General features: G+C 38.3%; 1 protein-coding gene across 8 annotated transcripts in view; it reads left to right on the forward strand.

The window, feature by feature from the left end:
• amph (amphiphysin) overlaps positions 1 to 15943 on the forward strand; it is a 37533-nt gene extending 21590 nt beyond the window's left edge. Inside the window, exons 9-27 of one of the 8 annotated variants that reach the window (XM_051883382.1) lie at positions 1352 to 1434; positions 2202 to 2340; positions 2535 to 2657; positions 2792 to 2893; positions 3052 to 3075; positions 3301 to 3327; positions 3554 to 3730; positions 5556 to 5588; positions 6222 to 6263; positions 6643 to 6795; positions 7149 to 7202; positions 8626 to 8673; positions 8914 to 8967; positions 9274 to 9315; positions 10685 to 10753; positions 10787 to 10981; positions 11502 to 11675; positions 13528 to 13629; positions 14693 to 15943. In XM_051883382.1, the coding sequence (XP_051739342.1) occupies positions 1352 to 1434; positions 2202 to 2340; positions 2535 to 2657; positions 2792 to 2893; positions 3052 to 3075; positions 3301 to 3327; positions 3554 to 3730; positions 5556 to 5588; positions 6222 to 6263; positions 6643 to 6795; positions 7149 to 7202; positions 8626 to 8673; positions 8914 to 8967; positions 9274 to 9315; positions 10685 to 10753; positions 10787 to 10981; positions 11502 to 11675; positions 13528 to 13629; positions 14693 to 14797 (1746 nt within the window). In that variant the 3' untranslated portion in view covers positions 14798 to 15943. Of the gene's footprint in view, positions 1 to 1351; positions 1435 to 2201; positions 2341 to 2534; positions 2658 to 2791; positions 2894 to 3051; positions 3076 to 3300; positions 3328 to 3553; positions 3731 to 5555; positions 5589 to 6221; positions 6264 to 6642; positions 6796 to 7148; positions 7203 to 8625; positions 8674 to 8913; positions 8968 to 9273; positions 9316 to 10684; positions 10982 to 11501; positions 11676 to 13527; positions 13630 to 14692 lie in introns of all 8 variants that reach the window. The other 7 variants (XM_051883365.1, XM_051883389.1, XM_051883408.1 and 4 more) reach the window with 7 other exon arrangements.
• Positions 15944 to 16856: the final 913 nt, after the last annotated feature.

Raw genomic sequence — 16856 nt, forward strand, 5'->3', positions numbered from 1 at the left:
AAGCTGTTAAACATGACGTTTCTCCTAAATGTCACAAACAATAAAAAATGGGTTCTAAAGAAACACAAAGCAAATGTTCCTTGTGAGTCATACTTGATTCTGTAGTGAGTAACCCGTGATCGACGTCCTGGGAACATTTCCTGCTATGCGAAGGTTTTAGAGCAGTCACAGGCTACTCTGTTTTCAAGAGTGGCTTATGACAAAATTCACAATTTTACATAGTAAGATTAGGAGCTTTGTTTCTGATCCATGAAGTCAAAGAAAAGCTTTCATGCCTCATCTGAATCTCATTTTTTATTCAAGCTGCCGGTTGTGCTGCAGCTAGTACTCATGAAAGACATATCTTTGCGTGTGCGTATCTGTTTTCTAAATCACAGAAGAGACACTGATGAACCATTGAGGGATATTTATAGGGCTATTTAACAATGCAGTGCATCTGCTGGAAAACAACAGAATGTGTAAATGTGGGAAAAGCACTGCCTGCCCTACATCAACTAACAAATAACTCTTCAAAATATCCCAGCCTTTAGACACATGAAGGAATATTGATCTTTATGCACAATAAGACTGGACAAGTTTACATTTAATGTTTTTATACAGGTTATTATGTTAATATAACAACAGTAATAGTGCACGACAGTTAATATGACAACATTTATTTCACTAAGGTCATTTAGGAATGCTAGTTTTCTAGACTTTCTTCATCTAATGTTAGAGACATTAATGAGTGCTGATTTTAGATCCGCACAATCACTGAACAATTTATCTGTCATTCTGGGTTTACACTGAAGGTTATAACGTTATAGTAGGGAACTCTGCATGGTACAGTATATTGTGTTTATTATTAGACACAGCATGTGGCCGTCAGTGGGCATCAGTGCATTGTTAAAGACATTTATCGCCAGAAGGGATTTACAGTGCAGCTCGGCACAGAAGATACTGCAAAGGGTCTGCTATGTCTGTGTCGGTGTGATCAGCGCATCTCTCTATTGACACATGCTCTATTTTTACTTTTATTGAAGGAGTGAAAAGCATTTGATTCCCTTCATTTCACATTCAGAAAACCTTTATGAAATCATTTAAGCATTAAGTGTTTATGATGGTGATTATGAATTATTATTATTAGTAACATTTTGATTTTGATACTATTTTTATATTAACAACATTGAGATTATGCTCAAGTTTATGCCAATAAAAATGCATATAAAATCTTAGCAGGCACAATAGCATATTCAGTAGCACCAAAGTACCTGATTGGAGAGATAAATGGCTGCCTATGGCAAGTAATTGTGTGTTATTTCTTCTTATAATTATTTGTTTCTGTTTATTTCTTTCTCTGTTTTGGATCTAGCTTTGTCATAAGCTGTATGAAGTGATGAATAAGCTCGCTGAGCAGCACTCCGACAAAATGTTCACGATTCAAGGAGCACCCAGGTAAGGAATAGTCTTTAACCTCCATTAACCTGAATGTACTTATTAAATGATGGAACTGATGGTTCTACATAGTAGATGAAGATGTTCATAACACTTTATATTTGATACCACCTTGAAAGATGACAAGTAAACAAGAATTTTGTCATAATGACTTTTAATACAAAAATCTATACCCTTTGGCTCTGTTTGTGTTTTTCCTGTTACAGAGTGAAACGGTAAGTGTAATAGCATAGACTATTGTGTAGGCATTGGAGATTTGCTTTCTCTAAAGTGTTCTTAGTTTAGTAAGGAAAATAACTGCTTTAGCGAAAGAACACTTTTGAGTAAGTAAACGTCCTGTGATGACTGTGTTTAGTTTGGTAAATCTGGTAGGTGATGGGTGGTGTCAGAAACCTTTAGGGGCAATATGCTGAAACATGTTTCAGCCTTGCTTGTAATTTACAACTATTCCTTTTTAGTGACTATAAAACTGTCCCCCTTAAAGTGCTTTGTTACAACCAAATTTGTGCTTCAAAGTGATTTGTAGAGCTGATTGTGATGATAAGTTTAATGGTACAGTAACTTAAACACAATGGAAAACTGTGGTAAAGTGAGACCAGCTCTTCAGGTCACATAGCAAAGGATATAGCAAAGCCTGCTGGTTGCAGGCTGTCCTTCTAAGGGCTCTGTTCTTCTTAAAATAATATATTCAGAATTTAAATGTCATAATGAATAGTCAAGATAGTGTTCTTAGTGGTCATGTAGTTTTTGTGTGTGTGTATTGATAGTGACTCGGGGCCCCTGCGATTAGCCAGGACTCCAACCCCACCTGACGATGAGAGCCCAGACAGCAGCCCAGCTGCCAGCCCTAACCACACACTAAGGCCCACATCTCCTGGCCCACCTCGACCCAAATCACCTTCACAGGTAGGGCCTGAAACACCTCCAAGACACTATTCTTATCAGGATTGTCCTGGTTTTCTGCAACATTCAGAATGAATATGCAACTAGAAAGTTTGCAGTTCATTCATGATGTGCAGCACAACTATTCTCCTTGACCAGCATTTGTGAGGTTTTGATTTGTGAAGTTCAAAGGAACATGTGGTATCTCTTCACCTTAGCTCAAGATGGGGCCTCCAAAACCACCTCCTCCAAAAGTTACTCCAACCAAGGAGCTCCAGCAAGAGCAGATAATTGACCTGTTCGATGGAGGATTTCCAGAAATCAGTGTTACATCACCACAGGTGAGTGAACATTCACTGGAGCCTTACTTTATTGGTAGTATGTAAAAAGGGAAGAGGCATTAAACCAGTGTCATTGTGCAGCATTTTACCTTATTTAATAGTAAGTCCATTTTATTTTTATGTTCTTACTTTAGCCAAATGAGAAACCTGGAGAATCTCTCCTGGATTTGGATTTTGATCCGTTCAAGCCTGATGCCAGTACACCTATTGGGCAGACCCAGTCACCCATATCTCAGGTTCTTCTTCACATTCTGCTTTATTGTATTACAATTCAGAGACAGTGAGAGGTCAAATAAAAAGGCTTAGCAATCATTTCTGTTTTTATTGATCATGGAATATTAATAAACCAGTAACAAAAATAGAGCTTAAATGCTTACTTTTTTTTTTCTCACAGACACTACCTTGGGATCTTTGGACGGTGAGTCTGCTTCCTTTGCTTGTGCTCTTTGATCTCTGTGTACTGATCTTGGAAATCTTGGTGCTACTGGTGACTTGTCCTGATGTCAAAAGAAGTGGCCTAGATTTGTATTCTTTTGAAACAATAAATTTGCACTGACATGAAATTTTCATGACAAGCTAACAATCTCTCTTGTTGAACATTAATTTGACAGCAAATACCTCTGATATCTCTGTTCATTTCTAGGGAAATGCTGCACAGCCTGCAGAGCCTGTAAGTAATGACTGACGAGAGTGTCTCAGTAGAAAGCAATTGCAAATGTAATTAAAGTTCATGGCAGAATTAACCTCCAGCTTTCAAGACTTTGAACAAATGGCATATAACTTTCTTTAATCTGTGTCTGTCTGTGACAAATCATCTTTTGCCTTTTTCCTCTCTGTCCTCTCCTCTGTTGGAGACTTTTTTTGGACATTAACCACTTGTTTTTTTTCCTGATCAGGCTGCAGATGCTGGTTTCACTGCCAACTGGGCAGCTGACTTTGGTTCTTCTGCTACTGCGGGTACGGAGGAACCTGAAAATGCTCAACCTGCATCGGATGGACAGGGCTGGCCACCTGCCGAGGGTTGGCCTACAGAGGCAGCATCACAGCCACAGGAAGTGGGGACCACAGATGAGGTTAGAGCCTGGGATACGGAAAACTATCCTGAGCCAAACCCAGACTGTGATCCCTGTGCTGTGGGGGGTGGCGAGGCCAAGCAACAGCATCCAGGACAGGGGCAGGAGGGTGTAGAGGAGGGTCAGACAGACTGGGCTACAAATCAAGTGGAATGGGCAGAAGAAAAGTCAGGTTGCGGATCAGAGGAGAGAGAGGCAGAGGAGACAGTGGGCTTGCAACCAATGCCTGGAATCATATTTACCGATGAGTTTGGTCAGGAGATTCAGGATGCCACGGAGGGAGTAGATGGTTCCAGATGGGGCCTGTCTAGCCAGGCTGATTTAGATGGATCCGGGTCAGAGTACGAGACTGCTGAAGAATGGGGTGATGTCCCGGGACATAACAGTGGGTGGGTCAGTGCAGATGATGAACTTGAATCTGCCGAGAGTGAGAATCCAGTTGTGGCACCAGAACAAGGCACTGTGGCCATAGAGTGCTTTGCAGAATGGGACACGGCTGACAGTGTCCCCAAGCAGATTACCCCTGCTGACTCTGTGTTTGGTGGTGATGCATTTGCAGCCAACTGGGATCAGCCTGAAGCAGCACCATGTGTCTCAGAGCTTGAAAAGGAAAGCTCGGATGAGCTGCTTTCAGACCCAGCCAAAGCAGGATCAAATACACCTCAAAATATTCTTGAATATACTCCGAATTCAGACCCATTTGGCATTGAAGGTAATGATCCATTTGGTAAAGGGGATGATCCTTTTGCCGCATCAGGGGACGACCCATTTGGCACTGGAAATGATCCATTTGCCACCTCAGACCAAGACCAAGATCCCAGTGGCTTTTCTGGGAGTGATCCTTTTTCTACAACAGGCAGTGATCTTTTCGGTACTCAAGGGTTAACAACAGAGAGTCCGAAAAGTGGGTTTGATTCCGATCCGTTTGCAGAGACCCAGTCAGGAGGCGAAGGACAGTGGGCAGCAGACCCATTTGCCACTGAATTCACATCAGACCCTTTTGCTACTGGGGGCAATCAGGACCCATTTGCTAAGGAGATCACATCTGATCCTTTCGCCAGTGAAAGCGGTGGGGATCCATTTACCAATGAAAACTACCAGGGGTGGGCAGGGAGTTGGGAATCCACTGGGACAAAGGAGACCATTCATGAAGGAAAAGACTCTGATGTCTTTGATGACAAAACTGGACATGCCAATGGGTTTACCCAGTGGGCAGCCTTTCCTGCGCCAGCTGCAGACTCTGAGAACTCCAGTAAGGGCTCCTGGCAAGAGGTGAGCGATAGCAGTGGCTTCTTCTCCTCTGATGGCCAAGGAAACTTCACAGCAGGCTGGCCAGGTGAGACTGTTCCACCTCAAGAGCCCTTTGCCTCCTTCCCTGGGCCACAAGACACCTCTAATCCTAAAGGTACCATTACAGAGGACAAGGTCAGTCATAAAGAGCCAGAGAACTCAGACCTGTCTGAAGATGAAGTTGCAAACCGGAGATACGGAAAGTTATACCAAGAAATAGATACAGAGCTGGAAGAGGTACCTGACTTCCTGCAAATCTGATTAGCTTAGTGTAGAGTAGAATACAGCAAGAATACTCCCCTCCTTTCCTGCCTGCAGATGAAGTACCATTTTCCTGCTACAAAACCCTTCGGACCCTGGAACCCCTCCCACAGTCCACAGCCCCAAGACCTGTTCTCCTCTCTCTCCTTTGCTTGCTTTGATTGTTTGTTGGTTTTGCTGAGTTCAAGTAGAATTTACAGTTTTCCAAGTCTGTGAAATTAAAATACATGTCTTTGAGGGTTTACATGCTAAATACTTATTTAATTTGGTTTAGGTGTCCAACAAGGCTTTTAACGGATTCCCAAAGGTAAATTGGAGCTTAGAAAGTTTTATTTTCAATAGATTAAAAGAGAATTCATAACATTATGAATTACTGTCAATGTGGCCAAACACAAAAGCCACATTGGCCAAAGTGATTGTACTAATAGTATTTTAGCAGTGCTTTTAGTTTGCTGAAGGTGCTGAAAAAGTATTTTGATTTTTACATAATCTGTTTTTGTGTTACATTAATTTTGAAAAATGCTTGAGTATAGTGTTCATAAAATCAGAATGGGTTGTTTTGTAAAAATTGTAAGTTTAAGAAATATCTTAGAAAAAAAGAGAAGGATTAAGTTATGGATCTCATCATTTGAAACAAACTTTTTGAGTCACAAATAAAAAAAAAAAAAATCACAAATGATGACACTAATTTTACAATGAACATGCAGAACCCGGTGTTAAAAATAATTGTGGCCCTGCTTTAATGCATCTAATGCTGTTTTATATCTAATGCTGTGATGAACCCTACTAATTCCTGTTCCCTGAAAGATCCATTGAAGTATTTCTCACAGGAATTTTGAAGAAAATAATCTCTAGTTTATCCTAGCTGGTTATTTGTTTCAGATTTCATGCAAGTAAATTTGCTTACCTCTATCCCTTTATTCTCTCTGTTACTTTTTAGGATGCAACAGTCCCAACATTTGTGGCCGACTTTGATAAGATGGTGAGTTGACCGTCTTTTGATAGTGAAGATTTTGACTGTAATGCTTTGTACTATCCCAGAAATAACTTTTTATACTCAGTGGGTGTCGATAGGTATGTCCCATAAATGTTTCTTTGTAAATTTTTTTTTTTTTTTTTCCCCTTTTGTAGGAAATTTCATATGTATTTTTATCATTTTGTCATGCTCTCCATGATTATGGTGCCTCAAAGTCTGATTGCACTACAAAAATACATCTGTCATTGCTTGTTGCAATGTCTAGATAACTGATGGAACTTTAAAAATGACTGTTGTTTCAAACTAATGGGTTTTGATACTGGTCCAGTGGTGAAGGTGTCATTGGGCAGTCTTTCTTATTGTCTTCTTGTAAATATATATGAAGTCTGAGGCCCCAGAGGGTGACGTAGCTGAAGGAGAAGGTGAAGCACCCCCAGCCTCAGTACCTGAGGGTGGTGAGGGTCCCGTCACCACTCCCCCTACAGACACACAACCAGCAGAGATCCTTGCTTCAAGCCCCCCTGCAGAGACAGCCACAGTGAGTGACAAAGCGTCAAACTCTAACCGTCATCAGAAATATTGTCATCACCATCATCATCATCGACCCCATTGTCATCGATTTTGTCATTTACATCAATGCTTTCCATTGTTACTGTTATCATTTTCATCACATCATCCTCCTCAGCATAGTCGTCGTGATCATCGTCATCTTTATTTACATCAATATATTTCATCATCTTCATCACAACATCAGTCTTGTTAGCATCTTCATCATCAACATCCTCCATCAGTGCATAAAAGTTGTTTTTGGCTACATATACATGTAATAATACACATCAAAATGATCAGAAATGAGCTGTAGCCATTGATTGTGTACTGTTGTTTATAAAGAGCACTGTGGAGTCTCCAGTATCTGCTGAGACTGAGGCAGCTGAGCAGGCTGAGGTATGTGCCTTAAACCTCTAAAAATGATTCAAAACATAGTGCCTGTATGTTGACCATCTTACCTTTTCTATATTGAAATGCCATCTGTTTTGGAAAAGAAACTGTTCTGTGAATAATTTATTTTTGTTATTGACAATTGTAAATATAGTTGTTTTATTATATTGTATACATATGAATATATTTTCTCCATAACACAACATTTTATACAATACCAGTGCAAGTTCTGATTGTGACTCTTGTGAAGTTTTTTAAGTTCTTTTTGTGGAGGTGAACTTTGAATATGTTTTTTTTTAATTTTTTTTTTATTTACACATGCTTTGGAACCAGTCTGCAGTATATATATATATATATATTGTACTTTGCTTTGGCTTAAAGGGATAGTTTACCCAAAAATGAAAATTATCCCATGATTTATTCACCCTCAAGCCATCCTAGATGTATATGACTATCTTCTTTCAGATGAACATAATCAGAGATATATTTAAAAATATCCTTAGTCCTCCAAGGTTTATAATGGTTGTGAATGGGGGCCGCGTTTTGAAGCCAAAAATAATGCATCCATCCATAAAAAAAGTAATCCATACGACTCCAGGGGGTTAATAAAGGTCTTCTGAAGCGAAGTGATGCATTTTTGTAAAAAAAATATCCATATTTAAAACTTTATTAATTCAAATAACTAGCTTCCGGCGGACGAACGTACGCAGAATGCGCAAGTCGATTTGTGGCGGAAGAGTATCCTTTGACCTGACGCACAACGTAATGACGAACACTGAGGCGCAGAGGATAGAGCAAAACAAATCACCGGTCACGGATTATTAGTCTAAAACGATCATTTTTAAAGAGAAATGTTGGAGTATATCGATATAAGAGAAGAGCTTAAATTTGTTGCATAGCCCTATTTGTTTGAACTGCGAGAGGTGTCAAAGCTTACAATACTCGAATGCATACGGTCATCCGCCAGAAGCTAGTTATTTACATTTATAAAGTTGTAAATATGGATATTTTTCTTACAAAAATGCATTGCTTCGCTTTAGAAGGCCTTTATTTACCCCCTGTAGTTGTATGGATTACTTTTTTTTATGGGTGGATGCATTATTTTTGGCTTCAACACGCGGCCCCTCCCCATTCACAACCATTATAAACCTTGGAGGACTAAGAATATTTTTAAATATATCTCAGATTGTGTTCATCTGAAAGAAGATAGTCATATACACCTAGGATGGATTGAGGGTGAGTAAATCATGTGATAATTTTCATTTTTGGGTGAATTATCCCTTTAAGTAGGATGTCAGAAGCACAGTTATGGAGTAGGTCTTACAATTACAATAATGTTTAATTGACATTATTGCCATAGTTTTCACAAAGACTTTGGTTGAGCTTGAGCATTTTATTGATGATAAAAAAAGTCTCAACCATTCTTTAGCTCCCAGTTGAGGACATAGAAAAGGAGCAACCCAGTGAAGAAACCCCGGTAACTATAACTTATGTCTAATGAATGGCATAAGAGAAACTCAAGTCATATGCAGCATTGTCACATATGTGCTTGGTTTCGAACTGTATATCTAGTAAATTCTGTTTTCTGTAGAAACAGCCTTTTGGCTGTCCAAATTAATTATGTATGAGATACTAGATATGATAGGAAAACAGGTGGTGTTTATTGGAAGTATAACAGAAAATGGAGATAGCATGAATGTTTTTTATTTGCATGTAGGAATCTGCTCCAGTCCAAGAAACAGAGAAGGAGTCACCTACAGAGGCGGCTCTGGTAATTTTACTTCTATAATCACTGCCTTCCGAATATGAAACCAGTACTGCTTTGCATTATTAGTGAAGACCTTCCATTATTAAATTCCACATTCCTACTTCTAAACATGTTTTTAGGTTCAGCTATAGTTCACAGAGATGATTATAAGCATCCAGGCTCTGATACAGATGAGTAGTAACGGTTATGAAGGAAAGCCAGATACTCACATGACCAGAGACAGATTTGTTGACTCAACACTGCAGTATGTCTTTAATTTGCATAAATGAATGTGTAATGATGCTGATAACTACGTTTCTTTGTGTGTAGGCTACTGTTGAAGATAAAGAGTCTCCCATTGAAGAGACTCCGGTAACTATTTAAGTCTTAATAAATCAAATATCAAAAAGTCTTAATTGATTAAATCATTTTGTTTTATGCTATTATTTCAACATTGCACTGTACATATTTAATGTTTTTTTTTTTTTTTTGCAAAGTGTTTTGTTTCATGAAGCCATATGCAAATACATTTATTTAATTATTTATTTAATCACTGTTATTGTCAGATATTTACTGACTAATACCTTGTAAATTATTCAAATATTATAAAGAGACTTTTAAATCATCATCTGGCTTCATGTTTAACTTGGTGTGGTTATCAAAAATTGTCATTATTTATTATTGCAGAATGCTTTTTTTAATAGTATGTGTTGATGGATGGAAACTTCTAACATGCGCTGTGGCATTTATCAAAACTTTTAGCCCATCTTTTTGTATTTTTGTATGTTTTATTTTAAGTTTTTCAGTGTACAATCAGCTGTTGCAACATCTGGCAGCACAATAGCAAACACCGTCCAGCTCATAAATTATTCTTCTTGTTCCGAACACAAAGCTTTGTTTTTAGATCCAAAGATCTTTAGAAGGCTAACGCTGCCACTGTTTCTGCCATTTCTGATTGTACCTTTAAAGTTTAATTTTCATTTCATGTTTTTTTTTTTTTTTCCCCTTGGTCTTTTCTGTTACAATAGTTTTGAACCACATAAGGTCGCACACACTAAAGCCACTTAAACAGAGATGATGTTATAACCCAACAATTCCCCTGTTTACTGAACCTTTAAATAGAGACTTAACTGATGACTATTATTATCCTTCTAATCACCATTTTCGGTTTCCATGGTGACTCCATTCTTACATCACCACACGGGCAGTAATTTTACATTTTCTCTTTGTATGCTTGTTAAGCAAGTGCCATTCTTAAGGCAAAAATGTTTAGATGTCAATCTAATATTAGCATCTATGTTTAGTTGAATCTGAATTCAGCAGTTTTGAATGAAAAGGGGTTCTGGAATTTATTTATGCACCATTTTACAGCTAGGCTGAACTTTTTGGTGACTTCATCATATGTATATTGAGATCATATAGTCACTATGATCTGAGGAATGTTCATCCATGCTACTTCATCCAGTAGGCAGACCCCCAGTCCTTCATGCCGTCTGTTGAACATTTCTCCCAGCCAAAGTACTTGACTGTTGGTGAAACTCAAGTCAGTTTTTTTTTGAGAACTGACTTGCCATTCCACATCAGGGACAGCTTTAACTTCTGAAGTTAAACTGGTCCCTGCACCCCTCATTGTGACACTCTTGAGTGCTCCCCTCCTTGGTACCGTGCACCGATCCATCCACATGAGTGGCTTGTGTTAAGTGTTCAAACACTGGCTCTCACTCCTGGGCACCTCTTCTAGACTATAGATGCCAAACCAGAGGAGGAGGCCAGTTCACTAGAAGCCAAACCAGGAGATGAACCAGATAAGGTTGAGCCCAAACCAACAGATGAACCAGATAAGGTTGAGCCCAAACCAACAGATGAACCAGATAAGGTTGAGCCCAAACCAACAGATGAACCAGATAAGGTTGAGACCCAACCAGGAGAAGTTGCTGATAATATTGAGCCCAATCCAGGAGATGCTCCTGATAATGTTGAGCCCCAACCAGGGGATGAAACCAGTAAGGAGGGTGCTGCAAACAATGGGAATGAGGAGGTAGATATTCACCTGTGATTCTGCACTTTGGTATGCAGACCATTGACAAGACCCTGGTTTCTTTAAACCTCACTGATTATAATCAAAATGCTTTAAAACAAATCTGTTCAAAGTTTTTATTTTGTAACTTGATATGTGAAATGTCTATGGTCTACTGGCAAGGTCTAATAATGCATTAGCTAGCATAAACTAACACGAACAATGTATTTTCACATAATTTATTAATCTTTGTTAATGTTAATCGAACATGGAAGATTAATAAATGCTGTATAGGTATTGTTCGCCATTAGTTCATGGTAACAAATGAGACCTTATTGCAAAGCGTTACCTATTTTTCTTTTATTCTGTTGTTTTCACTTACATTCTCTCAAGTATGTATTATGTGCATAAAGCATGTGTGGTCTGTTTCATGTGTATTACGTAATTGTGTCAAGTTGTTGGTCAAAAATATACTTAGAAATCTTACCTTTAGGTTTGTCTTTTGCATATTGAGTGATTCTATTTGTTTGCCTCACCTCAGGAGAAGATGCCTATCCCTTCTGTTGTTATTGAGCCTGCCTCTAGTAATGAGGGCGATGATGACCGTGATGGTGATATCACATCTCCAATAGCAACCAGTGACAATGGGGTGATCGCAGAATGCCAGACAACCAAAGACATCTCCTCTGGAATGCCTTCTGGATACCTTTACAAGGTGAATTGAAGCAAACACCATTAAAGGATAATGGACAGTCACACATTTACTTTGCAATAATGATCGAGTGACTGTACATTATCCAGTTCATTACTCACCAAACAAGTAAACACATGGTCAGGAAATATTGATTTTGCCCATATCCACCTTACTTTGTGCAAGACCTCCAATTCATTAGCCACTATAACTGAAAGGATAACAATGTGCAGGAAACAGTAAAACTATTTGTGCTACATATCAGCATGTTTATGATTACGATAATATATTAAAATACTATGATAACAAATATCAGTTTGCAATTTCAAGCAGCACAACACAGTGGCTGGAACCCGAAAGCCTTGCACAATCAAGTTAAAAATAACCAAGCTCCCTCTTACCTTAAAAAAGATATAACCCTAAAGCTACTGCTACGAAAAAAATATAGTCCATTTCAGGTTACAAAACATTTTTGCCTATAGCAACAAAACAGACACTGCAACAATATTACAGCAATATTAATTACTGAAGTCCTCTATTTAGGGTGACCAGACGTCCCGTTTTTCCCGGGACAGTCCCGTATTTCATCTCTATTTTTAGTGTCCCGACTTATTAAGAAAAAAATCATGTTTTGTCCCGTATTTTTTTTTTGTCCCGTATTTCCTAAAATGTCATTACGACTGGGTGATCATAGAGTAGTAGTAGTGATCTGTCACGCGAGAACAGCGCAATCAAATTCCCCATAGAACAAAAATTACCATCCAATCACAATTAGTTATCGATTAACTTGCCGTTAGTGAAGGCGGGATAGACGGAATCGCGCTGAATGTCACACACCGCTCTCTAGAACAGTTCTCCTTGCGCCTAAATGGTCAAATGCACACATAGTTGCCAAATTGTCCATCGTGTGGAGTATCTCATTTAAATAGAGTAGGTTATGGCTTAAGTGGACGTAAACAGGTGGGTGAAAACCGGATATGTGTCAGTATATTACGTCCATGAATTCGGTCTTAAAGGGACAGTAGCCTGATTGAATATTCTTCTGTCATTAATGTTAATCAAACAACAAAATATGTTATATAAATGTATACATGGTAAATAAACCTACTGTGTCTGTAAAACAAGTTTATTTAATTTGTATCTCTATTGTATTTGTCGTATTGCTTGTAAATTTCTTTTTTTATATATAACAATAATTATTATGAAATAAAATGTCTCATAATTCAAATAAAATGGTCATATTGCCCACCCCTTGCTCATCTGTCCCGTATTCCATAATGAGAAATCTGGTCACCCTACCTCTAATGTCATTTTCACTAAAATCGATATCTGAGACACAAGATGCCGTAAGTTGCATTTATGAAACAAAAGACATATGAAAGTAGTGCCAGTTTCATTTATGCAGCCTGATCATAGGAAACATATTACTGCTAGATGGCGCTATCGCTATTGACAAATCAGAATCAAGTGTTCTAGAGAGCCGTGGAATTAAAGTCATCATGAAACAGAAGTATTTTCTTCCCGTATATCTGAATGAAATGGCTTCTCGAACAAGAAAAAATGTAGGGCAGGACTTGATTTTGTTTATCAGGAATTGATTGGATTGTTGTTGCTTGCTATTGCTGTGATCTCATGTGAGTGACAGGTTGTCCCACCCATGAGCCAGTAAGCACATAATCAGAGAAGAAAAGAGATGTCGCTGCAGGAGGGATATGCACAGATACACACAATAATGATGTGCTCGGATAAATCATTCTGCATACTGCATGAAAAAATTGTCAATTTTGATTTCATAGCAACTTTAAGATGAACACTGAATATTATCAGAGCTTTTATGTATATGCAATAATGGTCTTGTTCTTATGCTGTCCTGTAGGTTGAAACGATGCATGATTTTGAAGCAGCGAACCCAGATGAACTGGAGCTGAAGAAAGGAGACATTGTTTTGGTAGTACCTACAGAGCTAGCTGAAGATCAGGTAGGATTTGCTTGAATGTTTAAAGGGTTAGTTCACAAAAAAATGAAAAGAATCCCATAATTTACTCACCCTCAAGTGTATATGACACTTGGGTGTATATGACTTTCTTTCTTTCAGTCAGACACAATCGGAGTTATATTAAAAAATATCCTGACTCTTCCAAGTTGTATAATGGGAGTGAATGGTCCCATAGATTTTAAAGCCCAAAAAAGCACATCCGTACATCATAAAAGTAATCCATACAGCTCCAGGGGGTTAATAAAGGCCTTCTGAAGCGAAGTGATGCGTTTTTGTAAGAAAAATATCCATATTTATAACTTTATAAAATATAATTACTGGCTTCCGGTAACGGCTGTACTTAAGTCAAGTTCTGGCGGAAGAGTGACCTCTGACCCGATGTATGACGCAGGATGTAGGAGTAGCGTAAGCTTAGACGCCTCTCGCAGTTTAAATAAATAGGGCTGTGCAACAAACTCAAGCTCCTCTTCTCTTATATAGAAACCGACATTTCTCTTTAAAAAATCTTGTTTTAGACTTCTAATTTGTGACCAGTGTTTTGTTTTGCTCTATCCTTCGCACTTCCGCGTTTGTCAATATGTCATACGTCAGGTCAAAGGTCACTTTTCGGCCAGGAACACGACTCGCGTACATCTGTTACCAGAAGCCAGTGATTATAGTTTATAAAGTTATAAATATGGATATTTGTCTTACATAAACCCATCGCTTCACTTCAGAAGGCCTTTATTAACCCCCTGGAGCCGTATGGATTATTTTTTTGATGGAGGAATGCGCTTTTTTGGGCTTCAAAATCTATGGTACCATTCACTCCAATTATAAAACTTGGAAGAGTCAGGATATTTTTTAATATAACTCCGATTGTGTTCCTCTGGAAGAAGAAAGTCATATACACCTAGGATGGCTTGAGGGTGAGTAAATCATGGGATAATTTTCATTTTTGAGGTGAACTATCCCTTTAACTTTTGTTTTGTCTTATTATCTTTTCTTATTTTGACATTATGATAGTCAGAACTTGATTTTAAAGCTCATTTTATTCTTTCTTCAGGATGCTGGTTGGCTCACTGGCATCAGAGAGAACGACTGGCAACAGCGCGGAAGCTCAGCTCAGAAAGGACTGTTTCCTGAAAACTTTACGCAGCGCCTGGAGTAAATGACCTCAGCGTGTCACAAGAAGGCGCGTGGACCTGGACGTTTGCAGACAGAGCCACCCACCGTGAAGTCTGATGTACTGATGACAGCTGTCAATCAGGCCAGGCGAATACCACATAAGAGGAAACAACACAATCGACTAAACGAAGCAAGTGGAGACACAAATACCTACTCAGAGCATAAAGAAAATAACCAAGCATGACGTGATAGTATGGTAAACCTTTTCTCGCAAAACCAAGATAAAATCCCTGTTTTTTGTTTGTTTACCTGTGAGCAGCAACGAATTGATGTGTGCTTTGTTGGAACTCTGGTGACCTCCACATGTAATCCCTGTCTGTTTAAAGAAGAACTAAAGTAAGAGTTTCCCCTCTAAAGACAAAAAAGTTACCTTATCCTCTCTGCACCAAGTGTATTGTATTGACTTTGTTGCTCTGCAGCGAATTTTATCAGAATTTGTAGTGATATGATCTATTTAACCATTCTAAGTGTTACACAAAACTTAGGTGTTTTCTTTGAGATATTTCTGATATAAATGTGACATTGCATCATCGTTAGTGTTCTCTGTAGTTTCACGGCTGGCCGTGCGCGGCTATGGTGGTGGTATTTGGCATATATTTGATATTGACATAGTTTATGGCCGAGACTTTCAGTGTTTATGCCAAATTAATCGAAGTCCTCTTGAAAAATTTGGATTTGTGTTGAGTTTACAGCATGAGAAATGTTGTGAGAAGAAATCTGAAATATTGCACCTGGCTAATTCAGCTTTGCAAAACACAACATGTAGCTCCCTATAATTACAGACATTATGTGTATTATATTCACATTGACATAAATGCAGAACTTATCCTTGAATGGACGTGGAAACATTAATTTGTGAATGATGTTTTATGTTTGGAGAAATTGTATTTATTCAACTCTATATTTTTTAAGCCAATGATGAGTGGGAAAGTTTGGGGTGGGAAATCGAAAAAATATGCAATACATGTAATTGGTTAATAGCGTAATCATTGTCTTTGTTTGGTTCTGAAACAAAAAAAAAGCAGCATCACTCCTGTGTTCGTATTGTTAGCCTCACTGTAGAGCATTTCTGTGATGTACATATCTGTGCTAATTTAACTGTAAAGTGAATAAAGAATAGTTCATATGAGTTTTGGTCCATCTTCACAAATGGAAATAACATATGAATGACATGTTTACATAGTGGTATTAGCTCCACAAATCAAATATCACTTGTTTTATAATCACTGTTCAGGGTGGAGCGTTTAAAAGCAGTGTTAGTAGTGCAGCTTAGTAGTAACAATTTTTAATTTTGTTTGTAATGACAACCAACTAACGCAAGGGGGAGACATTTGTCTTTTTCCAGCAGTGTATGTGTGCGTGTGTGCGCGCGCGCGTGTAGTGTAGTGACTGCGGAGAGCTTTTAGAATGGTACAAAACCTATAGATATTAAACGACTGGTTTAAACAGTTTAAGCTCTAAAATCACAGGCAATATCCATTTTAAGCGTTTACCAGAAATTAAAAGTAGATAAGCTATACCTCGATATGCTTCAGCAGGTTAGATGGAGAGTTCTAGTAGGCTGTGATGTGGTTTGTTTTTGGTAAACAAAGCAAACATTTAAAAAGAAAAGAATCTTTACTCTTTTTTAAAAACTAGAACATACTAAGTATGGCCATGGATGTGGATCTATCTTCGTCCATTTTGCCGCCAATTGTTTAGTCTTCAAAAAAATTGATGGGAAATCGCCGAACTTCATGACACATGACCCTACAAGAGTGATTACTGATAGGCTGTCTGTCACCTGCAAAAACCAATCACGTTTTAGAGAAGAAAAATCATCTCCTGACTAACCTAACTACTTGACAGAAATGTAGTGGAGTAAAAGTAGGCTATGATATTTGTCTTTCAATGTAGTGAAGTTAAATTAAGAGAAAAAAAAAATCTCAAGTAAAGTACAGATACTCAAAAAGTGTAGGCCTACTTAAGTACAGTACAGTACTCAAGTAAATGTAGGCTACTTCGTTACTGTCCACCTCTGAAAAATCAATGTGGACACTTTC

This window comes from Ctenopharyngodon idella, chromosome 2, assembly GCF_019924925.1.
Source record: "Ctenopharyngodon idella isolate HZGC_01 chromosome 2, HZGC01, whole genome shotgun sequence".
NCBI lineage: Eukaryota > Metazoa > Chordata > Actinopteri > Cypriniformes > Xenocyprididae > Ctenopharyngodon > Ctenopharyngodon idella.